Source organism: Podarcis cretensis (genome assembly GCF_951804945.1).
Source record: "Podarcis cretensis genome assembly, chromosome: 2".
NCBI classification, from domain to species: Eukaryota; Metazoa; Chordata; class Lepidosauria; order Squamata; family Lacertidae; genus Podarcis; species Podarcis cretensis.
In genome coordinates, this window is record NC_137171.1 from 89,719,812 (window position 1) to 89,745,591 (window position 25,780).

Below are 25,780 nucleotides of genomic sequence, written 5' to 3' on the forward strand. Positions count from 1 at the left end.
TTCAGGCAGCAGGCATGAGCTGGTTACTGCACCAGTTCTCTTTGGAGCAATTAGCTATACCCTGCCACTCCTGGAGGGAAAACATTATACTGTGCTTGATGTAGGGTCAGTCAGTACACAAAGATCACATTTGTTCCCAGAGAAGAATATCCTAGAAGTTTTGACTTGTGTGAAATGCCGTTAATTACTGAGGGGTGTTTTTATGCACTGTTGCCACATCCTAGTCAGACCAATGGGCTTTCGTGTGTAGAGTTTAGAGATCCAATTTGGTGGTGTAGGATGAGTGTTTGACTTGAACCGAAAAGCCTAAGCTCAGCTATATTCAGTCTTGCAATCTAGCCTACCTAACAGGGCCATTGGGAAGATGAAGTAAGGAAATCTGTGCATGCTGTCCTAATCACTCTGGAGAAAGGGTGGGAAACAGCTGCAAGAAATAATAATGAAGTGCTTTGAGACTGGATCTGTTACTTGAATACAGAACAGGGTCGGCCCACACAGCAAATAATTATTTCCCCTTCTTCCTGTATCTACTATTGCAGAGCGGCCACTAAGTGTGAGCTTCCCTACAAGTTCATCCAGGTTTTCAGGCAGTGCCTTCTCTTCTGTCTTCCACAATATTCACTACTCATCCTTCAAAAGACAAAAGAAAATCCCTTCAGCTCTTTTGGAGGTAGGATCAAGGATGCCTGCGAAAAGGCAAGGAAACTAAAAGACAGGAATGCTCATGTTCTATGATTAGTATATGTAATTTTCTCCATTGCAGAATTAGCCTGCTCTGCACATCACTTGTGTCACTGTGAGCGTCTACTGGGATATGCTGTTGTACCAAGGGGTATTCTAGAATGGAAACATATAAAATGTGTGTGTGTGGGGGGGAGAATTCTCATGTTTCCATCTGAAAAAAACAATTAAAAGCATTTTTAAACAGACTTCACATACATACACACACACACACAAACACCCAATATGGAACCATATTTTATTCACTTTCTTGCCAACACGCTTCCTTGTCAAATTGATCACAACTGAGATGTATAAAAATGAGGGCAGCATGAACAGATTGAAATGTCACAGGTTACCTTGCCACAATCTTCTAGGGACAAAACTCTGTCCATTTTGAAACCAAAGCTGGTATCAAAACAGTACTGCATTTTATTAGTAGTTACACCCAACAATCCCAGAGGGTGAAGCAGAAGCAAGACCAGCTAGCCCAGATCAAGGGTTTCTCACTTGAAACAGTTTCCCACTGTTAGTTTCTCACAGTCAAAAGAATATATGGACTCTGCAGTGGACTTTAGTGTCATTGGCTGCCTTGAGCATTTCTTATTTTTGTGAAATAAGGAGATATAAATGTAACAAATAAATAAATATGTGTTGGCCTTACTAACTTCTAGATTCACACTGCTAAACTTATCCGATTGCAATAAAAGCAAATAAAATTCAGATATATGGACATATTTACCTTTAATTCAGTTGGAAGCCTTTTAAAATAAAATAAGCACAGCAGTGTAGCTTTAAGGAATTGAAAACACATTTCAATGCGTAAATAAAAATAAACTGTAAGTAGTCCATTTTCAGATGCAGCATTAAACTATGGTTTACTGTTAGTGAATGAGCTTGCCCCACCTCCTCATCTGGTGCAGTTGTGAGATCAGAAGCATCTGCTTCTAGTTTTAAACTAACCACAGCTCCATTATATTCAAACTCATGGGAACTGTGGTTAGTTCAAACTGTGGCTTTATCACCCTTGCTTGTTCACTTACCAGGGTTTAAGCTAACCACAGTGAGCTGTGGTTTAAAAATGGGAATCAGCTGGTTCTGACCTCATTGTGGCTGCAACAGAAGAAGAGAGGGGTGACGGAAGTGCACTAGGTTAAGGCTTGTGAACGCTCATCCCTGCAATGCTAATAAAGACCAAAGCACCCCTTTGCATCTCTTCAATTAACAAACTCCCCTCAACAAAGGACTGCAGTACAGTGGCAAAATACATGTGAACTACAGCCTCTCTATGCACTTTGAAAAATATCCAAGGTGCAGCATTATAAATGTCATATGCCGTTTTGCTTAATGTGGGGGTTCCTGCCAGAAATAGGGACTAACAGACACTAGGATTCAAGAGATGCCACTGTGAATATCACTAGGATAATCCACAAGAATGGTCTTGTACTCCAGTTTTGTACCTTCCAACTACCTGAGTGCCACAGCATTTTGTGTTTCAAATTATTAGTAGTTAGAACTGTCCTAATCTAGCAGCATCAACCTTACTTTCCACCTCACTGGAAAATGCTGTTTTGCCAAGTAAATATTGGTCTGTGCTTTCTACAATGTTCTGGACACCAAAACCCCATCATGTGCATCATTATTCAGAACTACTGTCCCTTGTCCAGGTAGACATAATCTAGTAGTATAAATGGGCAACATGGCCAAAGATTTGGGAACACACACCTAGGTTGTGCAAAGGGTCCATTTGGTTGCAAAGCGGTATGCTTTTAATATTCTTGCTGCTGGATGTTTGTTTCAGAGGTATGTACATATCTGAATGAAAAGCTATTTAAATCAGAGGGGAGGGGCACATTCTTGGTCCTTCAAATTAATCTGTTTAATTTGTTTCAGAGGTATGTACATATCTGAATGGAAAGCTATTTAAATCAGAGGGGAGGGGCACATTCTTGGTCCTTCAAATTAATCTGTTCCTTTCCAAGGCATTTGTTGTCATGAATGGTTTGGTTCTTGCCCATTTACAGGTGGCAGCTTCAGGAGAGGGTTCTTCTATCAGTGGCTATCTCAGCAGATGTAAGAAGGGGAAGAGGCACTGGAAAAAGCTGTGGTTTGTCATTAAAGGGAAAGTGCTCTACACCTACACAGCGAGTGAGGTAAGGTCTGCTGTCATTTGAGATCATTCTTAGGCTATCTATCATGTACTGCACATTACATGCACAGAACTGGAAAGTGTATCTGGCACTGATAACTCTTATCCCCCACCGGCATAAAATGGTTATTTTAAACCTGTAGGACACTTCAGGATCGTTAAAATGTGCCACTGAACTTCGCTATGATCGTCAAGTGGGAGATTTCCGAAGATGGTTATCTGGAAGCCAGCTTTGTTTATATTTTGCGGAGGCCCCAGGGCATACTCACTTGTACAATGAGAAACGGGCCTACTCTCTTTCTCAGAGCTCAGATCTCTGTGTGTAGCGCTCCCTCCCTCTAAAGCCCATCTCCCCTTCTGCACTGATTTCAGGATAAAGTCGCCACAGAGAGTTTGCCTTTGCTGGGTTTCACAATTGCCCCAGAAAAGGAAGGCGGAAATGTGAATGCAGTTTTCCATCTTTACCACAAGCAAACTCTGTTTTATAGCTTCCGAGCAGAGGATAACAATTCAGCACAGAGGTACTGAGTGTTTGATCTGCCCACGATAACATACTAACCTGTGGGGGGAAACACTGTTTGCAATGCTTCTAGCTCTTCTAATGTGCTCTCACTTCCTTTTTGAAGCTCTTTGAATGCTGCTAAATACGCACAACTGCTTTTGCATTAGCTTTACATAGTGCAATCTGTTAACACAAACAGTCCAGCAAGCATTAACCCAACAACAGAATTGGCAAAGGGTCTGAGATGGTTTGGATTGATGCAGATAGGGAAGCTCTGTGAAGACAAATGAATTTCTGGTGTAATACAGTGGTACCTCAGGTTACATACATTTCAGGTTACAGACTCCGCTAACCCAGAAATAATGCTTCAGGTTAAGAACTTTGCTTCAGGATGAGAACAGAAGTGCTCCAGCGGCGCGGCGGCAGCAGAAGGCCCCATTAGCTAAAGTGGTGTTTCAGGTTAAGAACAGTGTCAGGTTAAGAACGGACCTCCGGAACGAATTAAGTACTTAACCCGAGGTACCACTGTAATTGGGAGTTGCTCAGTCCAAGCATACCATGTTACTCGGGGCCAATGAGTGTTATGTATTGGTCTTAGAATGCTCCTGTAATTGCTGTGCTTGAACATACATGGGAATACATGATATTCTGTTAGGGTAGGTTTGTTTCCTACCAAACCATGAATGCTTGTAATTTACAGTGCAGATCTATGCATGTTTGTTAGCAGGCAAGTCCAATGGTGCTTTCTCCAGCTTACATTTACCTGTAATTGTAGCCAGCCATAGGTTGATATGGAAGCTATGCACTTATGCAAACACAAGTGAATGTTTATACAAATAAGGGATAGTGTGAATAAGTGATCTTGTGGTGAAAAATGCATCAGGCAACTCATTCTAGTATTTTCCAAATTTCACCTGTGTGGCATATTATGTTTTTCAAAATAATAATAATAATAATAATAATGGAGCAATGGAACATACAAGCAGGAGGTTTACGGCACAATCCTACACATATCTACTTGGAAGTAAGGACCACTGAGTTCAAGGTGTGTATAAGATTGCAAATCTGAAACCTATTTGTATCTACAGCCGTCCATACATTATAGCAACCATCTTCCATGCAAACAGGGAAGTGCGGAAGGTATCTGGCATCCTAGCTATAGTACAGGTGATGAAAAGCCAGTGTTGCAAACTGAACAATGTTCCTGTAACTCCAAAAATCAAGTCTAGGCTATGCATCATTCTGCATATGCGTGTTAATTCTTGCATGAGTTTTTGAACAGAGACATGCAATAAGATGATTATGATTCTACTCTTTTTTTTTTTCTTAGATGGATTGAAGCCATGGAGGAAGCATCTGTATTATAGCAGTTATCAACCAAGTGGACTTTGAATGAACACATTTATATTTGCAACAGCACCCTTCTGTTGGAAGAAACTGTATATATCCCTATGTGGCTAAACACACAGGAGAGAACTTGTATAAGACTATTTTGTTCCTTCCTCAAGCTTATTCCCTTACAGGTGGAAACCTTTAAAACAAGGAATATTTATGGTCCTTTTTTCTATCTCTGCAAGTTCATCCTTCGCTGTACTCCGCTCCCATATAATACAGTTGCATATTTTCAAGATTTAGAATAAATGTATGCATTATTTCAAAAAGATACGCTTAGTCACTCATAGCAACTGGTTCAGTCCTATTTACTTAGAGAGTATCATCAGCTTGTTTCTCTGTCAGCCATGAAGCTGAAGTATGGTGTCCTAAATTTTATTCAGATTACAGCTTCTTATCTAAAGAATTCTGGACTGACATACCACTAATCCATTTACAGTGCCTGGGTGAAACTGTGTCATGCTTATTGGAATTCCTGCCAAAGAAAATGTGCGCAAACCACACAATGGTAAACCATTTCAATGGTAAGGAACAAAAAGGTTAATTCAACTTGGCATTTACATAGATGGTGGTAAGTCTTCTTTCTTACCTGTTTCATCAGTCCTCTGCAAGTCCCAACCCGATTCTACTGAAGAATACATCCATCTCCACTCCAGAGGATGTTAATTAATTGCAAACCTTCACATAAGGTTGTCTATATCTAGAATTATTATACTGTTTTAATTGCTGAGGGCATCGGATTTTTAGTAGTAATATAGTAATAAGATTCATAATCCAAATCTAGTGTCAGCAGCACTTAACTCCAAAGGCAGAAAAACATTTAACTGTTTTGGTGGAAAGATAAGGAAAGCTGGGAGAAATATTCCATTCACAGTTTACACCAGCTCTATTCCGGCACTCAGGCTGCACCCACACCATACAATGAAAGCACTCTTGCACCACTTTGATGGCTGTGGCTCCCCCCCCCCCAAGGATCCTGGGAAGTGTAGTTTGAGCATTGCGAACTGTTGCTTAGTGAAGGGTTTCGTAACAACCCTTTGCCGGGTTTCTTTGGGGGAAGCCATGACTATTACAGTGGTGCAGGAGTACTTTAAACATGAGTGGCAATCTCTTACATCCCCATCTTCAATACATGAAGGTCTTAAGGCACAAACCTGTTGTATGTGCATAGGTTCCTTGGCCAAGTTAGAAGCCTGATCACGTAAAACATCTAGGAACCTACAAGCCTAAAGCAGGCTCCCTGCTTAAGACATTTCCTGCAATGTGTAGGGTGGGGGAAAGCAGCAAGCACAAGAGCAGGGCCAACCGCTGTTCATATGATGGCAGCTATGTGCATCTGAGTGCCTTAGTGGGGCTATTGCTTCATCCAAGGAAATATACGCAACTACACTCTTTAATTGTGCCACTCACTTCAAGAATGGTGGCTGGTATTCCACTGTATTCTGCCAACGGAGCAAATGTAAGCATACTGTGGCCATTGCCACTAATGCTTCCTTGTCTAGCAAAGGATTACGAAGATGTGTAGCAGTCATTACACCTCACAGTGTATCTCCAGTGGGTGCACATACTCATACTGCTCCATGGGTTTGCAAGCTACCTTGAATCAGGCTCTGACGGGAAGTATTTAAATAGCCAATGTGGTATAATGGTTAGCATATTGCACTAGGACCAGGATTCAAAATCCCACTCAGGCATGATGCTCACCGTCTTTCTTAGCCTCACCTACCTCACAGGGTTGTTGTGAGGATAAAACTGGGGGAGTGAAGCATATATGCCACCTTCAGCTCCCTGGAGGAAAAGAGGGGTATAAACATAACAAGAAATTAAGTAAATGAAAATGTAAGTGGATTTCACACAATGTAGCAGCTGGTTATCAGGATGAGATACTGTCTTCCTCAATGCTCACTTGCAAATCTGGGCTTTGGTCCATTCTTTCAATCAGAGTGCATCAGTAGGTGATGGTAGCAGGACCCACAGAAGAGGCTGATGTGATGTCATAAAGTCAGGTAATAGGGCCAGTAACACAAATAAACATCTCCACACTGCTTTTAGAAAAGCACTCTCTTAAAGCCTAGAGAAGCATTTTAGAACTCCAGTGGCAGAGCATATTAACACTGGATTGCTCTTTCAAGGGTTTTTATGAGGATGGGCCTCAGTTTTAAGCCACTGAGACTACCGGAGCGAAGCCATGTTTTAAGTATGGTACCCATTGATCCAAAGGGTTTGTGCACTATTTTGCTTGAAAAGCTGTGTTTTATACCCAAGTAATGGAGAGGGAAAGGCATAGTATTGCACTAAAGTGACATAGGCTAATGCTGCATTACCAAATAACTGTTTAGGTTGGGGATTTTAAGCATTGTGTTAATCAAATATCATAATCCATGTGGATATTGCAATGTCAATACTATCAGTTCCACCATAGACCAATACACTGCTGCACATTTCTGTGCCAGACCTTTATCCCAAATGCTTATTTTGAGATCTTCTAGGCAAGCAAATCCGAGTAGGACTGGTACCTTAGTGGCAGTCTTTGTGACACACAGCATCAGTATATTGTGGTATCTTTCAGCAAAGCAGATTTTCATTCATTTTTAAAGTTACCATCAAAAATTTCAGATGTACAGTAAAATAATTTTTGTTAAATAATAATAATAATAATAATAATAACCTTAGTATTTATATTATGTTCTCTGACCTGAACTCCTAATTAGATTTTTGACTGGGTTTGATCTTCCCCCATTTGTATAAAGGTTCACACCAATTCAAACACACAATTATTTGTTGTGTTTCTATAATCTATGTGTCTTAGGGGAGGAAATAAACACAGTAGCATGGATTTGTTACTTCACTATCAAGTTTTCTATTTCATAAAGCAGATAGTATATAAAAATGAATTATGAAAACACAACTTTCACATTACCTTCAAATAAGTTAACTTTCAGTCACATTTCCGGTTTCAAATTTGGCTTTGCTAAAATCATACTATTATGAAGTGGAAGCGCAGAAGGGGAAAAAATTGCACTGACAGGAACAGAATGTTAAATGCCAAATGTAACACACTAACAGTGCAACCCTGTCTACTCAGAACTAAGCCAGTTCAGTGGGATTGACTCCCAGGTTAACACTGCAACTTACAGTGGTACCTCGCAAGACGAATGCCTCGTAAGACGAAAAACTCACAAGATGAAAGAGTTTTTCGTTTTTTGAGTTGCTTCGCAAGACGAATTTCCTTATGGGCTTGCTTCGCAAGACGAAAACATCTTGCAACTTTGTTTCCTTTGTCTTGCAAGTTTGTTTCCTTTTTCTTAAAACCGTGCATTCAGGGGGTGCAGTTGCGACTTGACTTCGAGGAGCAACTCATAGCACGCGGTGTGGTAGCCTTTTTTGAGGTTTTTGAAGACTTTGGTGATTTTTGAAGTTTTTCCAAAATCCGTGCTTCGCAAGACGAAAAAATCACAAGACAAAAAAACTCGCAGAACGAATTAATTTCGTCTTGCGAGGTACCACTGTACTTGGTAATAAGCCCTACTGAACTTAGTGGGGCTTACTTCTGAGTAGACAGATATAGGATTGCACTGTAAGTAACTAAATGTTTTTGCTTTGGTTTTTTTGGTTTTTAAATGCACTACAGAATAACAGTATTATGATATTTTGGTGCTAGCATTTAACTACTGTTGTATGAAGTCCGCAAAAGAACAAACAACTACTCAAATTTCTTTGTAAAAATACAGTAATTATTTAGTTCTTGTTTTAAGAAACATGGAAAAATAAAACGAGAAAATACCAGGTCCCTAGGAATTTGTTGCCATTTCTTCTTGGTTTGGAAATCAGTATTTACATAAATTAATCCTGATCCTGATCCTATAAAATTGGCAGATACTCTTTGCAATGAATTCTAAACTTCCCAGGGAAAATACCCCCTCTCTCTTCTTTTGGAGCAGGGGCATTTAGCCAACCAACACCCTGCAAGCATGCATGCATGTATGTATGTATGCATGCTCCACTATGCCTGAATTACCAGGAGCAAGAGACTCAGCCTAGCTAGACAAGAAATCTATAGCTGTATATAAATAAAAGACTGTATATAAATAAAAAGCTTAACTTCTTTCTGCATTATAAATGTTGGTTTGCTGTGGTGGCACTCTCCATCTACCTAATGAGAAAGCCACAATACTGTCTAGCAAATGGGCACTGGACTGATTGGTCATGCATGCCTTTGCTGCCAATATTTGCTGTGTGCAGATTGGTATAAGCTTAAGTCTAAAATATCAGGGATCCAACATGTGCCTGGAAAAGAGGAGATATGTCATCTTCAAATATCTTAAGGGCTGTCACATGGGAAGATGGAGCAAGCGTGTTTTCTCCTGCTCTGGAGACTAGGCCCCAGACCAATGGCTTCAAGTTACCAGAAAGGAGATTCCAACTAACATCAGGAAGAACTTTCCGATGGCAAGAGCTGTTTGGCAGTGGAACAGACGCCCTCGGAAGGGGGTGGACTCTCCTTCATTGAATGTTTTGAAGCAGAGGTTGGACAGCCATCTGTCATGGATGCTTTAGTTGAGATTCCTGCATTCCTGGGTTGAACTAGATGACCCCGGGATCCCTTTCAACCATACAATTCTATGATTCTATGTGTATTCTGTATATATTTCAAAGGGCTGGTTGTAGCATAAAACCCCCTTAATATGAGACTACTATCAGCAGCAGCTTGTATGATTTGGGCTGCTATATACTACAGGTAATTTGCAACTTACGCACATTTAACTTGTGTGCATTCAGCTTTATGCACTTAGCAATTTGAAATAAAGGGCGGGGGAACATAAAGGTGGCTGGCATCCCGGGGGGGGGGGGAACCTTTGGCAATTCTACCCGCCACTGAACCAAATGAATGTCTTTTGACTATATGTGATTTTGTCTTTATGTGTTCTCCCCAGAACATAACCCTTGGGTAAGTTGAGATGCCTGTATTCATATAGACATGGACACAAAGAACTCACCTCATGAATGAGCCCTATCCTGTTGAATGTCTCTCCATGCATTGTGGCTATTTATTATCATTATTCATTGTTTATTATTTCATAACATTTACATGCCACTTGATTGTAAAAACAAACCTCAAAGTAGTTTACAAAAGATAAAACAGTAGAATCAAGAAAAAAATACAACACTACTTTAAAACATACAAAGTTAAAATACTAAAATAGATCTGGGTCTCTAAACAGGAATGTTTTTAGCAGGTGCCAAAAAGAGAACAGTGAAGGTGCCTGCTAAAACACATTTAATGTGTGTTCTTACAGCTCTCTCAACCACCCCAAACTATATTTCCAAATTACTATAAGAAACAGGATCAATATTTCATCTCTAAATCTAAGTTCAGCCATGCATCCTCCATGCATAAGCCAGAATTAGTTATCAAGAGGCATTTTTATCCCCTCATACTTGTAGGATCCTCTACCATGAAGAGTTGGTTAAACATCTTTTGAAAGCTTTATAAAGCACAGCTCAACCAGTTGGAAGTAATCATACAACAAGTTGTCTATCTGGTGTGAATCATACCACACAAATCAGGTATGTTATATGCCCTTTACTTCCACGATTATGTTCTTCCTTAAAAGCCCTCAGCACACCATGTGCATGCACCATAGACAGTCTACAGAGCTTTTCATTTGTGCCAACCTCTGGTGACACAAAGGCCAAACAGGCTACTGTTTGGATTTTTAATATGTTTCACATTGTCCTGTTTTTACTACATCCAATATAACAACTTGAACTGCTTCAGTCAGTTATCATCTTGACACAAGTTCAATCTAACACCCAGATTTAGACAAAAATGCAACTTTCTGGTTGCTGGACATGGGCTAGGGAGCTTTTTCAGCTAGAGCAGCCCTCTTTGGCAACCCTCTGGGGGCTGCATCTAGTGGTGGTCATGCACCACACAAATCACACACATATTAAGTGTATGCACACACCACACACATGTACACACACTCCCCTCCAGGCAATGGAGCTTGAAAACACAATGTTAACTTTTTTCCAGCCTAACTGCTGGCAGGAAGGGGCTCTTCCTGGATAATGCAGCTGGGGAGAGTGGGTTAACCATTCCCTTTTCCCTACAACGAGGTTTGAAAAAGTTTCATTCTGCTGGAAGAGACGACTTATTGGTTTCAGAAGAGTCCTAAACCAGTAGAATGAAACTCACCAATAAATTCTAGTTCAGCAATTTCACACCTGAGTGTCCCTTTGTTGTTCTTTTGTTGGAGAATGGTGACTTGAGATCAGTGGCAGAGGGTCTTGGGACACTGAAATGTTGCGATTTCTGAATATTGCCATCTTTTATATCAATTGTATGCCCATGTTTTCTTTCAGAGACAAACTTGTTTGTCATAGGTAGGGAGCAGAAAGGAACTGTTGGCAGGTTATGGCCTATATCAACTTGGACACAAGCAGGTGAATGAGCTAATAGTGTAGCAGATATTATCTGAGGGAAACAATGCTGGCATTTGTTTCTATTTGGTGGCCTATCTTTGCTGCAGAATATCAATTTTAGATTAGAGTGCTATTTGTAAGAACTCTCATTGAAGTGGGTTCTTGGTTTCTAGGATAATTGTTTGATATCTTGGCTTAATAGCAATCCATCATTTGCCAAGTTCAGGAACAGCAGCAAACTTATGTCTGTTAATAACAAGAATGGAAACTTAAAATTATCCTTGTGAGCTAGGTGGAGGGAGGGATGTTCTCTTGAAGAGAATATACACAAGCAGCCCCCAGATTAGGCTCTGTTTGAACTCCAAGAATACTAGTTTTCTAGAAAAAGTATAAAGCTTGGCAATTTTCAACTCCATTGGGTAGATCAGATCTATTGAGAATGCTATCAGAGAAAAAACAAAATAAAAAAATTCCTTCTAGTAGCACCTTAAAGACCAACTAAGTTAGTTCTTGGTATGAGCTTTCGTGTGCATGCACACTTCTTCAGATTGGTATCAGAGAAGTAAGGCTTTTTTAAAAGTAAGTAAGCTATCAGAGAAGTAAGGCTTTCTTTAAAAAACTATAACCTCATGCCATTTATCATGTATCTATTTTGAAGGGCCTATATTACAGCAAATATAATTCAAAAATCAATCATTCACAGAAATGTTATGTTAGGACAACACAACCCCACACCAGAAAATAATTTTTAGGTGGGAAAAAAGACATAATGTACACAAAACTTTCCAAAGAAAGCAATAGAGAGAAATAGGTAATATAGGGAAACATTTTTCCCCAATGGTAGAATTCAGTGGTGTCCACTACTAGATTTTAAAACTTAAAACTTGTTTATTCAAAATGTACATTAAAAATCACATGCATGCCTCTCACCTACTGACAGACAGGAAAGAGGCAGGACACTAACGATAATTTCTATAGATATGCTGCATAGGAAACCACATTACAGATCGACAGATAAAGAAGACAGCATAGCCAAGCACAAATCTTAGGTGCCCTCTTAAATGTCCTGGTAGCCACACCTCTAAGTGCTCTCAAAACTTTTATTAAGAAGCTTACTAAATTGGTCTCTCCTTAGTTTTGCAAAAAAAGCATTTAAAAAGGTTTCAGACATAGTAAAAAACATGGCAGTACTTTTAATGGGCCCATCTAAGATGCAGAAAACTTCAGCTGATCCAAAATGGGGCAAGCTTGTTTACCTGGACTGGGCAATACAATCAAGCTATTACTTTGCCATCTGTACAGGCTTACAGTCAGTTTCCAGGGCCAATTTAAAGCCCTGCTGTTAACTTTTAAAGCTCTAAGTCAGCACTTCCCAACAGTGGCGTAGCGTGGGGGGTGCAGGGGGGGGCCGGCCGCACCGGGCGCAACATCTGGGGGTTAGGGAAATCCACGGGTTAGGGGGCGCAAATCCATGGGTTAGGGGGCGCAAATCCACGGGTTAGGGGGCGCAAATCCATGGGTTAGGGGGCGCAAATTACTTGCCTTGCCCCGGGTGCTGATAACCCACGCTACGCCACTGCTTCCCAACTGGTCGTCTGTGAAACCATTCACACAAGAAAAAGCACCACAGAGATATCGAACTTTTCAAAAGTCCACGGCTTTGGGTTTTGAAAAACACGGGGACTGCCGTACTTGGGAACCACTGCTCTAAGCAATGCTCGAGGACAGGATACCTGAAGAGATTACCTCTCGCATGCCTGAGATCAGGATGCCCCCGAGGGGAACTTCTGCCCCTTGAGAGGCCGCATTCAAACAGCCGCGAGATACCGCTGCCGAGGATGGCGCGGGCGCCGCCCGGCGGGTTAAGGCTCTTCCGCCTGCGGCGTCCCAGGCGGCGCGCGAGAGCCCTGCCCGGAGTCCGTTACCCCGGTTTGCAAAGCACAGGCCGCGCACATGGAACCCGGACGCCGCCAGCTGCGCCTTAAGGATCGCAGAGCTGGAAGGGGGGGGGGGAGAGAGAAGGAAGCTGTGTGGGATGGGACAGGAGGCACGCGGGCGCTCGAAGCCGCCACCACAGGTAGCCCCTCCCTCTTCTCTGCCGCTTCCCCAGCTCCGGCCCCGCCTCATTAGGCGGAGGGGGTGGCGGTGGGGGGAAGAGATGGAGGGGGCCGCGGCCGGCGTAATGCTGGGAAGAGGAAACGAGGGGACGCTCCCAGGCGGCAGAGGCGGCGGCAGCGGCGCCCGGCGGGGTCACGAACTCTGACCTTTCGGCACAAGACTCCCGTTCACCCCCCCCCCCGCCCAGAAAACAACAATAATAATAATAACAACAGAGCGGCTCTCCTTTCCTCCCCCCCGCTTCTCTGCTCCGTGCAGGGCAAGACGTTAACCCATCCGGTGCCGCTGCCTCCGTCTGCCTTTATTCCCCCCCTCACCGGGCCCGCAAGGTGAGGGGGGCACCCCAGGCCTGGCCAGAGACCCGTTGCGAGGCAGCCGCCGCCGGGCTTGCTTGGCGCCAAACCCTGAGGTAAATGAGCTTCCTTATTCTAGCGGGTCGCGGCGCGCTTCGGGCTCGGAGGGGCGACGGTGCTCTCGAGGCAGAGAGGGTGGCGCGAAACGGGTGTGGGGGGGTGCTGGCGGAGATCGGCGGGCTTCGGGCGCTGCGCCTTTTCCTTTCCCGGGGTCTGCCGTGGCCGCGATGCCGCGAAAACTGCACCGGCTCCGAGTGAGGGAGAAAAGAAGATGGAGTCTGAGCGGGCGGAGGCAGTGGCTTGAACCCGACCCTTTTACCTTTGCCACCGGGAGGGCGGAGGGGAGGGGGCGGCGGGTATTTTGCATACGGGGCAGCCCGTCGCCATCTTAAGCGGACTCTTCCCCCCACCCTACTACCACCACCCGCTTCTCTCCCGCTCTGGGCTGCCGCTCGCCACGCTCTGGGTGCCCGCCACCGGGCCCGACCAGTTACGGGCGAAGGAACGTTAGGGAAGGCGGGGAGACTAATGGCGGAGCTTTTGGACTTGGCTACCTGCCAACTCCGCCATCTTGTGCTTCAAGTGCCTTTTTCTCCTTATCTCTCCTCCCCCCCCCCCCGCAACTTTAATTGGGGGGCGGAGGGGGGAAGTGGCCTGAAGGGCGGTCGCATTAGCCAATTATACCCGTTGAGGCGGTGGGAGGGCGGGCTTTCCTTTCCGCTGGTGACGAGAGCCGATTGGTTGGGCCGGGAGAATGCGCGAAAAGGGGTTCTGTGGAGGGCGACGCTATACCCTTCGTCAAAGCTTTCGTTCCTGCCATCGTAGTTCCTGGCTGAATTAATCCCCGTTTTTCACAAAAACGTTGAACAACAGTATCCTGTGGGAACGCAAGGTTTAGGAATGTTTCTCTTGCCTTTAGCAAATTCAAGAACACCGTTTTAATTGCGTGTCAGAGCTAAAACTGCAATCGTAATCTCGCTTACCTACAAGCAAGCGCTACTGAATTCAGCTGGACTTGCTTCTGAGTAGGATTGTGGTCTTAGCCTGTCCCCACTAACAGAAATTTACCAAATTTTGCATCTGTGTTTCTGGAATGTATAAATTGTCACAAAATGAAGCCTGTGACTTAAAAAGAATACTTTGTTGCAAATATGTTTCAAATATATATTTTGAAAATGATTTTAGTATGTCGCACAAAACCACAGAAAAATTCAGGAAAACTGATGCAGAACATACGTTCCACAAAAGGTAACCTGTCACTAGTTTAAAAACAGGTCAACCTAGGCTGTCAATATTTAGCGTGAGGGATCCAGTCACTGGACATTTGGGTTTACACAATTAAAGTGGATTAAAGCTCTCAGACACAACAAATGTACTTTTAAAACCCTTGTTTTTTGCAGTTAGAAAAGTGACACGGAGATGCACTAAGAAGTGTGGGGTAAATTGTTGATGTGTAACCTTACAAGCAAATCAGAATGAAGACTCGTACTGTAGTCTTAAAACTTTTCAGCAAACAAACCTGAGCAACTGCTTAATGAATAGACCTTACTTACAAATAAACTGTGTAATCAAATGAGGATGAATGCTCAGTAAACAGATCATCTTGAGGAGCTCATGGGCCACAACTATAGACTGAATGTGCTTTATTCCTTTAACCCAGGTGTAGCCAACATAGTTTCCTCCATATAGCTCCCATCAGCCCCAGCCAGTATGGGAGTGTTGGTCCATCAATATCTGGGGGTACAACATTGGCTATCCCTACTTCAACCAAATGTAATTTGTAAGTTTAGATCATTACTATTACTAAAATTTGTTTCCCAGTTCCATTAGTGATGACACTACTAGGGTTGCCATATTTCAGAATGTATGTGAACTGCCCTGAGACCTCCAGGTGTAGGGCGGTATATAAATGTATAGGGTGGTATATAAATAAATTCAATAAATAAACAAATAAAATAAATGAGGTTTTTAAAGGGAAAATTGCTCTTAGTCCTGCTGGACCCATTTCTCCCTGTTGCATTGCCTAGATGGAATGATAGCAAGAGGAGAAGAATGTGACTGTTTCTTCAGATTATGGTTGCTCTGTTTTGTTTGCATCCTTTCTCTCTGGGGTGATGGGGAGAATTTGGTCCAACTCCTTGCCAGCACAGCTGCTGCAGGGAGGATTGTACCAAGAGAATGTGCACAAGAAGATGTGGTGATGTTTACCAGTCTACATTATTATGCTGCTGTCCTGTGCCACCTGTCCTTCTTGCACTATACCTCTTCTTCGGTGGGAGGTGGTTGTGTTGCTTTCATCACTCCTGGCAGCGACACAGCGCAGTGGAAGAGGACATCCTAAAGAGGTGGTGGTGGCTACAATTCAGCAATGGTCACAGCACTGGTGCTTTGGCATCTGAATGAGCTGGGAGATACTCAATGGACGAGATAATATTTCTAAACAGATGTGAGTGTCTCCCATGGTGGCATGAGCTGTGAATCTGTCAGGGGTCTGTCTCTTGCTTGGCATAAGAGACATATCTGCAATGTGTGAAGAACTTGAAAGAGATGAGGGGCCTCTCCATGTTGTGCTCATCCACAAATACAGTTACTAATAAGAGATTCCTGGTCCTTTTGGCAGTCTGGTGATGGCATATATGGAGCTCAGTGCCTCTTTTATTTTTAAAAATGTTATTTTTACTTTTTTCATGAATAAAGCAATTTAATGATTGTAACATAATATCACTGTTTTATAATGAAACGTTTGAAACTGTGTTCAGTACTGGCACGGGACTGTATACTGTACTATATTTAATTGTTCTTAGTAATAAAATGGCAAAAGCTTTAATTTTTCTGTTGCTGATAGAAGTTATTGGCATCTCTCCAAAAAGGTTCTCTAATGATCCTCCTTCACCATGACAACCAATATGGAGGTGCTGGCTCAGCAGATAGTGGAGACACAGCAGGTGGCTGAGGTGAGTGAAGGATGATATTACAGTAACTCTTGACTGGTTTTTAAAAAGAAAATATACCGTATTTTTCGCTCTATAACACGCACCTGACCATAACACGCACATCGTTTTTAGAGGAGGAAAACAAAGGAAAAAACATTCTGAATGAAACAGTGGATGTATCATTTTTGTGCTTCATGCTGTGGCCACAGACATGTGATCTGATGGTGAATTTGGGGTGACCCAATGCAAAAATCCTGAGAATCCCTGTGCATCCATGGTTTGTAACCACGTTTTTGCACCATTGCAGCCCCAGGCAACAGTGGGTGCGTGATTTTTGGGGGGCAGGCTGTAGCCATGGACATGCTATGTGCTCTGATGGTGAATTTGGGCTGACCTAATGCAAAGATCCTGAGGATCCATGTAGATCCATGCTTTTTAACCACGTTTTTGCACCATTGCAGCCCCAGGCAACAGTGGGTGCGTGATTTTTGGGGGGCAGGCTGTAGCCATGGACATGCTATGTGATCTTATGGTGAATTTGGGGTGACCCAATGCAAAGATTCTGTGGATCCATGCTTTTAACCACATTTTTGCACCATTGCAGCCCCAGGCAACAGTGGGTGCGTGATTTTTGGGGGGCAGGCTGTAGCCATGGACATGCTATGTGATCTGATGGTGAATTTGGGCTGACCCAATGCACAGATCCTGAGGATCCATGTGGATCCATGCTTTTTAACCACATTTTTGCACCATTGCAGCCCCAGGCAACAGTGGGTGCGTGATTTTTGGGGGGCAGGCTGTAGCCATGGACATGCTATGTGATCTTATGGTGAATTTGGGGTGACCCAATGCAAAGATCCTGAGGATCCATGTGGATCCATGCTTTTTAACCACATTTTAAGTGGGGAGGGAAGGAAAAACGCAGAACGGACAAGGAGCACGAGAGGGGTGTGCAGAGAAGCAGCTGGCTAAGAATGCAGGAGAGGGGTATAACTGGGAGGGAGGAAAGGAAGGCAAAAGTTTTCCCTCACCCACCCAAGCCAGCCAGCTGGCGCGCGCTCTCTCTCTCTCCCTCCTGCATGTTTTCAGCTTTCCCCTCTGCTTGCCTGGAGGGGAGGGGCTTTCCCTGCTCTTTGTTCCGTTTGAGCAAACACAGCAAGGAAACAGAGGTGGGTGGGCAGTAAGACCCTGAGGCAGAATGCAGGAAAGCAGCCGCTTCCTCTTTTCATGTTTCCCTTCTAGGAGACGCGCGGTTTGATTTTTGCCTGCTTTTTTTTGCCTCCCCTTGCACCATTTGCCTCCAGGGACCACACATTCGCTCAATAACACGCACAGACATTTCCCCTTCCTTTTTAGAAGAAAAAATCTGTGTGTTATAGAAGGAAAAATACGGTAATTGTCTATTGTTTACAGATGGTCAGATCTAAAGTGGATTTTTTTCATAAAATGCTGGTTATTCCACTTGAAAATATAAAGCGATATTTTTCAATCCCCATGTTTTGTACTGAACTTCATTTGTATATAACAATATGTCCACCAGGAGAGCAGAGGGTAATGCCCTTCTCCACCTTCTAATGACAGCTTGTCATACAGTGCTGCTGGGTGAAAAAAATGTGGGGCCGCACTTAATTCTGCAACCATTCCCCTATATCCTGCATATTCCTAGCAGCCTGGCTGAAGGGCCTAGATGAGACCTGTAGGCATGTGCAAGTCTTTGAACATGTCCAGTGTGGCTTCTGCTGCTTCATCCATATAGATATTTCTTATGCTTTTAAGCAGATCTATTTGCTTAAAAGCATAAGGGACGCAGGTGGCGCTGTGGGTTAAAGCCTCAGCGCCTAGGGCTTGCCGATCGAAAGGTCGGCGGTTCGAATCCCTGCGGCGGGGTGCGCTCCCGCTGCTCGGTCCCAGCGCCTGCCAACCTAGCAGTTCGAAAGCACCTCCGGGTGCAAGTAGATAAATAGGGACCGCTTACCAGCGGGAAGGTAAACGGCGTTTCCGTGTGCGGCTCTGGCTCTGGCTCTGGCTCTGGCCAGAGCAGCGATGTCACGCTGGCCACGTGACCCGGAAGTGTCTCCGGACAGCGCTGGCCCCTGGCCTCTTAAGTGAGATGGGCGCACAACCCCAGAGTCTGTCAAGACTGGCCCGTACGGGCAGGGGTACCTTTACCTTTACCTATTTGCTGTTAGGTAAAGGTAATGGACTCCTGACCATTAGGTCCAGTTGCGACCGACTCTGGGGTTATGGCACTCATCTTGCTTTATTGGATGAGGGAACTGTGGTACAGCTTCCGGGTCATGTGGCCAGCATGACTGAGCCACTTCTGGCGAACCAGAGCAGCGCACGGAAACGCCGTTTACCTTCCCGCCTTGCTGTTAGCTGTGAACTAATCTATGTTTTTCTGATTAGTCTAATCTCATATCATCCACTTGTACCGTCCCAGCCAACACATTTTTTATTTCCGCACCAGGCTTCTAACATATAATAACATATAGGAACTGTTTACAGAATGGGTGTTAAGTGATTGTGTATTTCTGTCAAGGAGGTCATCGATTATGCTGTTGATAAGTAGTTGCCCATTATCTGTTTTAAACCTGCATTGTAGGGTTCTATTTCATTTATGCATCCTTTGCAGTAAGCCCTCAACTTATGTGGGGGTTATGTTCTGGGGATCGTGCCTAAAGCCAACATTGTGTATAGTCAAAACCCATTAGGTTCAATGGCGGGTAGGATTGCCAAAGTCATTTTCCCTGGAACCCTGCCCCATTTATTTATTTATTTATTTATGCATGCATGCATGCATGCCATGCACATAAAGGTGAATGCACAGAAGTTGAATGTGTGTAGGTTGTGGGCTTACTCTATCTTTTTAAAATGGCCAGGAGCCTTCTCACCATCATCATCTAGAGAAAATACTGTGTTCATTTTTCTCAGATTTAAATCCAGTGACCATATCTTAAGGCTAAAAGACTGTTTATTAATAAAGGTTATATCCCAGTTTTTTTAAATCTGCATTTGAAATTAAGGTTTGTTAAAATTTAATGAAATGTTCCTTGAAGTAACATTGTTCAAATAGTTTCCTCTGTTGCACAATATAGTTATTGTAGTCCTTTGTTTTGTCAGTAGCATTGCAACATCTACTTTTACATTTGGGTTTTCTGTCTTGTGCTTAACATTGTCATGTACAGTAGTGCATTTGTTGTTTCTACATTTTTACTCTTCAATATCACTAGCCAAGCTGTCCAGTTAACTGAGTTAATTCTGAAATAGTCTTCAGTTCAGAATAACCAAATCCATCTATATACATTATTTTTTCTGATTAGCAAAATGCCCATGAAATTATGGAATGTATGTTATATTTGCTTATTTGCATTAGTGGAGGAGACTGACGTTGAGTGGGCACTAGGACACCACCAGGTGAATGTTGTTGTATTCCATTCATTTGAAGAGAAAGAAAATGTTAACCTTTAGGGTGAGAACAGATTTATCTACTTACTCCTCATGTAACAAGGACCCTCTATTCCTAGGTGAAATATTGTACTCAAACCTCTATATATCCCATGGCTAAAGAGGCAACATATATTGGCTTCACATAGTCTGCCATTATTTGTGGTTGCCATACTCCTCTTTCTTCCCTTGAGTCCTCTGGCACACATAGAAAAATCAGGGGAGTGGTTGTCTCTCAGTGCTTTGGTCTTTGGAAGGGGCATGAGCAGTGAGAATCTTTGTTATCAAGTTAAAATATGGAGTCAGAAGCCAAACGCTTCTCTCCCCTGAATCTTCTTTTTAATCCAGGGTGCGGAAGAGGGGCAAGAGGTTGGTTTCTCGGTTGGCACAGTGAAATACACCCCTTGAAAAGATGCAGGGAACTTGGAGTTTTGCATTGAGCATGTGGGAGAAGGATTGTCACCAATGGTGATCTATGACCTTTCCCTTCCTGTCAGTTTCCAAACTATGCCTATCCCAACTACCAGTAAGGTGCTTGAAAATAGGAAGGCGGACAGACTCAGACACAAATGAGCATAAACGTTACGTGGATTGGGGTTTTGCTTGGAAAGGATGGTCTTGTTAGCTGCTGAAGTACCGTAGTTGGTCTAATAATACAGTAATTCGCCCAGTTCTGGGGGGAAGCATTGCAGTTCAGCACAAAGCATGTCACTGAAAGTGCCATCTTTAATTTAACCACTTTCTGAACAATAATAACCTGACGCTATGCATAAATTTATGCAGTGAAAGTATATTGCATATAATTTTTTGTAATGTCATGGTTTCAGCACTTTAAAAAAGCTGAATCAACATAATGTGGTCCCCGCCCACCTTTTCAGAAGTTTCTGTGATTTTCGGAAATTTTAGTGTGTTGTGTTAATTTACAAGACTTATAGTTATCTAGTTGTTGTTGTTGTTGTTGCTCCTCCAGAGAATTAAAATGGTAGCCTTAATTCTTCTAACACATACCATGAAATTAATGGATTTATCATTATGTGCAATAAAACTGATTCCAGCGCAAAATATTTGATGGGTGCACAAGAATGTAGTGTTTGTTTAGCTATATTAAGTTAATGAACTGTAAAGATAAAATAAGTCCCATAGGGAACAAAATAGTTTCCTTTTTTCATTTTACTGGTCTGAAAATTATTCAAGAGCTGGACAAATTATTTTCTCTTGAATTTTGCTACCTTGTAGTTTTTATTGAGCAGTAGTAGTTGGGCACAGGGGAGACAAAGAGAAGGAAAAGCTTTGTAACCTGGGTACATCTCCCCCAGTGAAATTAATTGTATTATTAGACAAACTGCTTCAGCAGCTGGCAAAACAGCAGGAACACGTCGATTCTGCTTCCTTGGTTACAGGGAGTGATAGTGTACTTGACCTTCAGAGGAGCAGGGTCATAGAGAGGGCATTTTTAAACAATTCTGTCTGGTTTTGTGATTGGAATCTTTATAAATGGAGCTCGGATACAAACATTTGGGAACAGACTAAAACTGATCTCTTCGTTTCTCTTCGATTGTTTTGGCCAAAGATCTTTGCTGAAGAAAAATGTAAATAAAGCTGCAGAAGGATTTGACACTGTAAGTACTAGAGTCTGTACAGTATCAGGCGAGAGGCTCCAGGAAGCAAATGATTCAAAGGTTATTGAAGATGGGAGTGTTGTTATTTTTAAGAAGAAACATTTATGTTAAATGTATAGTCCGTTCACTTTGCTTATCTAATCCTTGTAAATGTTTTAACTTAACAGCAATTTTAACTAAGAGTATATTGCTAATACTGCTCCTAGTTTAAATTGATTTAAAATTCAGAATATTCTAATTTCACAGTAATGGCCATTTATCTGGAAGCTGACTTCTAATTAATAGTTTGAATAATTAGCACTACTTGTTCTCTTTAGATAGTATGTACAGTATTTTAGCACAGAATTTTAATCCACAGTTTATAGCAGTTTCTACAACAAGCGTATTAAGATTTAGTTTGTATTTCCTGATAAACTAGAATATACAGCCTTTTGCTCAACAGAAATTAAGAGTTATTACAGGTTAAAATTTCAGAGTAGGAATAAATCTGATACCAAGTAAACTGTTTACCTACCAATTGCCAAATGCTGCAGATGACTAACCTTTTTCTGACCTGTGTATAAAGGTGAGATTTAAAGAGAAACCGATGGGTACTGACTGTAATAGTTGTAGAACTACAGATATATAGGATTCAAAATAAATTAGTTAGAACATGTTGGGTAGCTTTAAAAGTGGAGTTAAATATTTAAAGTTAAATGTCCTATTTTTTTTTTAACATAATGCAGCATCTTCTCAGCGGTTGCTATATTTTGTCAGTGTCAAAAATGCAAAGTTAGCTTTTAAACAGAAAGCTCTTGCATTGTGCTTTTGAACTTTCAGCATATGTTCTTTCCTTATGGATAACAATAGCATTCTGCGAGTCTTATACCATTTTATTGTGTGGGTGATAGCTAATGTTAGTCATAGACAGAGTAACATTGATTACTGGGGGGCCTGTTCTGAGTATGACATTATTGGATATCACCTGTTTATTTACATAGCTGGTCTGTTTCATCTAAGATCTGTAGGCAGTACAGCACCAAGGACCAAGCTAAGGAGCTGCAAACCACTTGTATATTTCATTTGTGTTTACCTAATTAACACATTTTGCATAAAATTTTAATATGGTGGCTTTGTGTGCTTTCCCCATGATACTCCCTGTAGCTGTAAGACTACAAGTGACATTCTGAGGATATTTTTCTTGGGAAATAATAATTAGTTAATTGTGTTCTTAATGTAAAAAATAATTAGTAACCAGATAATGCTGTTGCATGTGTTAAATATCATTCCTTTGTATTTATTTTTATTTATACACTGTTTAATTACAATAGTCTCAATGTGGTGTAAAAGGAACACAATACTATATAAATAAACATTGGTTAAAACTATAAAAATAAAATTAATTCAGAATACCTTCCAGGTACAAAAAGAAAAGCCTCCAGTAGGCACTGGAAGTTCAGAAGGGAGGTAATCTGTCTTACCTCAGTTGGAAGGGAGTTCCATAAAATGGGACCACAATTCTGAATGCATGGCTGCTGGTAGATACAAGCTGTGTATAAAAGCCATGGTGAATCACTGGCAGTGACTCCCCCAAAGACCTTAGTGGTGTCTTCAAGAAATAACGGATCAGGTGGTCCTTGAGATATCCTGGACCCAAGGTATTAAGGGCATTGTAAATTAACACAAGAACCTTGAGCCTGAATAGGGATTGTTTTGTCTTTACATGCTTTTCGTTCTGTAGAATTTATATTTGCTTAAGGGAACAATTGTGAACGTAAGAATTTCTGTTTGTCTTGTGTGTGAAAGGACACTGAGCAAGATCACTTATTTGATGACAAGTGGCCAGAACTTTCTGTTTGGTTGACTGCTAGATGCATATTCCGAATTTGCAAAATAATAGCTACAAAATGCTTTATATTGTCATATTTGTAAGACATGTCTGTCTGAGGAGTCTCTCTGTGTCTCTCTCTCATTCTTTCTTTTGCCCTAGATTCTCTTACATAGAAAAAATAGTTCTTTCACAATGGCTCGGTTCAGATGCAGTACCAAGTTGTTGTTTGGCATTATATACACTAGTCTTGGTCTTGCATGCTCCCTTCTCCTTATGCTATCCTCGACTTTGGCTGCAGTCCTATCTATACCCACTTCTTTGGGAATAAACCTCATTGAACTCAATGAGATTTACTCCTGAATACATCTGTACAGGAGTGTGCTATTAGTCATGACAAACTATAGTTTGCCGTGAACATCTGAACTAAGCAGGCAATGGAAAGAATCTGAGCATGTTGTGGAGGAGGGAGTGCATGATTCTGAGGCTCAATTACTTTCGTATGGTGAAAGAAAGCAGGCGGCAACTACAGATGGGTGAAGGGTTGGACCCATCACTGATGCCAGAAGCTACATTTACCAGCGGCTTGTTTGCACAACCTAAGCAATAGCCCTTAGTATCCATTTTTTCTTTCTCCCATAAAAGTGAATGACTGCCATTAGTGCCTAGCAGAGCAGGAGTAAACTGCTGCAATTGCACACCAATGTGATGGTGAATGGCCTGTCCTTCACTGACAGAGATCCCATAGAGAGGTCTTTCATACATACATCTCAGGTATCACTCAAATATTTGACTTTTTCTATGCCTGCCCCACATTATACTTATGCTTCTATTTTAAATTAAGACAAAAATTAACAACTGCATACTGAACTCTTTTTATTTAACCGCCCCCCCCCCACTAATATCCTGCCTATGGTGGCTCCCAAACATCAGTTAAGGCAATATACAGTTTGTAGAATAATTAAACAAGTGAACAAAATAGCAGCTAAATTCATAGAAGGCAGAAAGAAACTAAATCAAACTAAAAATACAGCAAAACAAAAATTTGCAGCACACCAAAACACTGGTAAAGATGGGGCAGTGTGAGCCTCCTGGAACTGGGAGTTGCACAGCCCAGCTGTGCAGTTGAAAAGGCCCCTCTCATGCCCTGACCACTTAGTCTTCAGTGGCAATTGGATGGAAAGCAGGGCCTCTGATGAATATGGCAAGCAGGCTCATGTTGGAACTAAACTATCCTTCATGTATCTTGGTTTCAACCATTGGGGACACAGGTGGGGAATCCCTGGCCCCTTTTCAATCTCGCCCATTTCCAACAAGGAAATTATGCTTGTGGAGCATCATTTGCACAAAAGGGCCTTTCCCCACTAAATTGCTGCAAACAGGGATTTCGTGGGTAGCAGTTGAGGAGCAATGGGTTAATCCTCCCTTTTCCACACTATGCTACTCCAGCCTCAGCCAAGTGATAACCAGCACTTTGAATTGTGCTCAGAAATGAACTGGTACTCCATGCTGATTGAACAGTATGAAAAGTATTTGTTCTGAAAAACAAGCCTGCAGCAAAACTCTGGCTTCCAAATTTTGTATCAGCTGAAGTTCCTGAATAGTTTTCAGAAGCAACTTTCTATAGAGTTTATGTGACCAACGTTAGATCTGCTTTTTACAGAAAAGGGCACAGTTGGTACATCTCCTGAAGCTATGCAAGGGCCCTCTTTTCCACATCCAATTAGTAGTCCTGAGAGGCTGTTGAAGAGGCTACCAAAAAAATCTAGTACTGAAACAAAAAAATCTAGTACTGTACGGATACAAAAATTATCCTAATGGAGCCAGGCTAATTCAGGCAACATTTCCTGCCATCAAACTAGTTCTTCCATGTTGTATATGGTAACAGCCCCACCGAAATCCTCTGAGGCAAGGCGGGCAAGCTGAGCAACTGGATTGTAATGGAAGCAGTCTTCCCTTGCTGGCAGTTGCCAGGCAGCAGGTCCTCTGAGGCAAAGGACCAAATAAACAAATCAAAATGCAGATAACTCAGATTTATAACCCAGGTCATAGGTGTGTAATTGTAAGAAAAAAGAGGTAGATTTCAGTGACAGAAACATGCCAACCTGTAAGGTGCAGTGGCTGTGTTTGCATGTCACACACTGATTTAGCAAAACTTGCACAAGCAGGAAGAAGCATAGTTCTAAGTTGCCTTGTTTTGAATTTGACCATATTTAGCTTGTGGGGTGGAGAGAATAACTGGGGGAGGGAAGGAGTGTTGTCCCTGTCAATCTTCAGAGAGGGAGGCTTCAAGTCCTTGTTCCTTTCCCTGCTG

General features: G+C 42.2%; 2 protein-coding genes and 3 long non-coding RNA genes across 13 annotated transcripts in view; 2 read left to right on the forward strand and 3 right to left on the reverse strand.

The window, feature by feature from the left end:
* The window catches only part of FGD5 (FYVE, RhoGEF and PH domain containing 5), a 134,896-nt gene extending 129,864 nt beyond the window's left edge, over positions 1–5,032 (forward strand). For 3 of the 4 annotated variants that reach the window (XM_079964490.1, XM_079964489.1, XM_079964488.1), the window contains exons 18-21: positions 540–670; positions 2,745–2,873; positions 3,242–3,390; positions 4,702–5,032. In XM_079964490.1, the coding sequence (XP_079820616.1) occupies positions 540–670; positions 2,745–2,873; positions 3,242–3,390; positions 4,702–4,738 (446 nt within the window). In that variant the 3' untranslated portion in view covers positions 4,739–5,032. The remainder of the gene's footprint in view (positions 1–539; positions 671–2,744; positions 2,874–3,241; positions 3,391–4,701) is intronic. The other variant, XM_079964491.1, reaches the window with a different exon arrangement.
* Positions 1–25,780, reverse strand: part of LOC307209504 — a 197,411-nt gene that overhangs the window by 151,210 nt on the left and 20,421 nt on the right. The gene's annotated exons all lie outside the window — the stretch shown is intronic.
* LOC307209482 lies at positions 4,869–9,330 on the reverse strand. The gene is made up of 2 exons (XR_013835598.1): positions 8,271–9,330; positions 4,869–7,893 (listed from the first exon to the last, which is right to left on the reverse strand). It is a non-coding gene; the product is annotated as an uncharacterized lncRNA (long non-coding RNA).
* LOC307209489 lies at positions 9,809–11,909 on the reverse strand. The gene is made up of 2 exons (XR_013835606.1): positions 11,810–11,909; positions 9,809–11,662 (listed from the first exon to the last, which is right to left on the reverse strand). It is a non-coding gene; the product is annotated as an uncharacterized lncRNA (long non-coding RNA).
* Positions 13,240–25,780, forward strand: part of NR2C2 (nuclear receptor subfamily 2 group C member 2) — a 42,203-nt gene continuing 29,662 nt past the window's right edge. For 2 of the 6 annotated variants that reach the window (XM_079964543.1, XM_079964544.1), the window contains exons 1-2: positions 13,250–13,716; positions 16,531–16,614. In XM_079964543.1, the coding sequence (XP_079820669.1) occupies positions 16,555–16,614 (60 nt within the window). In that variant the 5' untranslated portion in view covers positions 13,250–13,716; positions 16,531–16,554. Of the gene's footprint in view, positions 13,717–16,530; positions 16,615–21,550; positions 21,660–25,780 lie in introns of those variants that run through there. The other 4 variants (XM_079964545.1, XM_079964547.1, XM_079964546.1 and 1 more) reach the window with 4 other exon arrangements.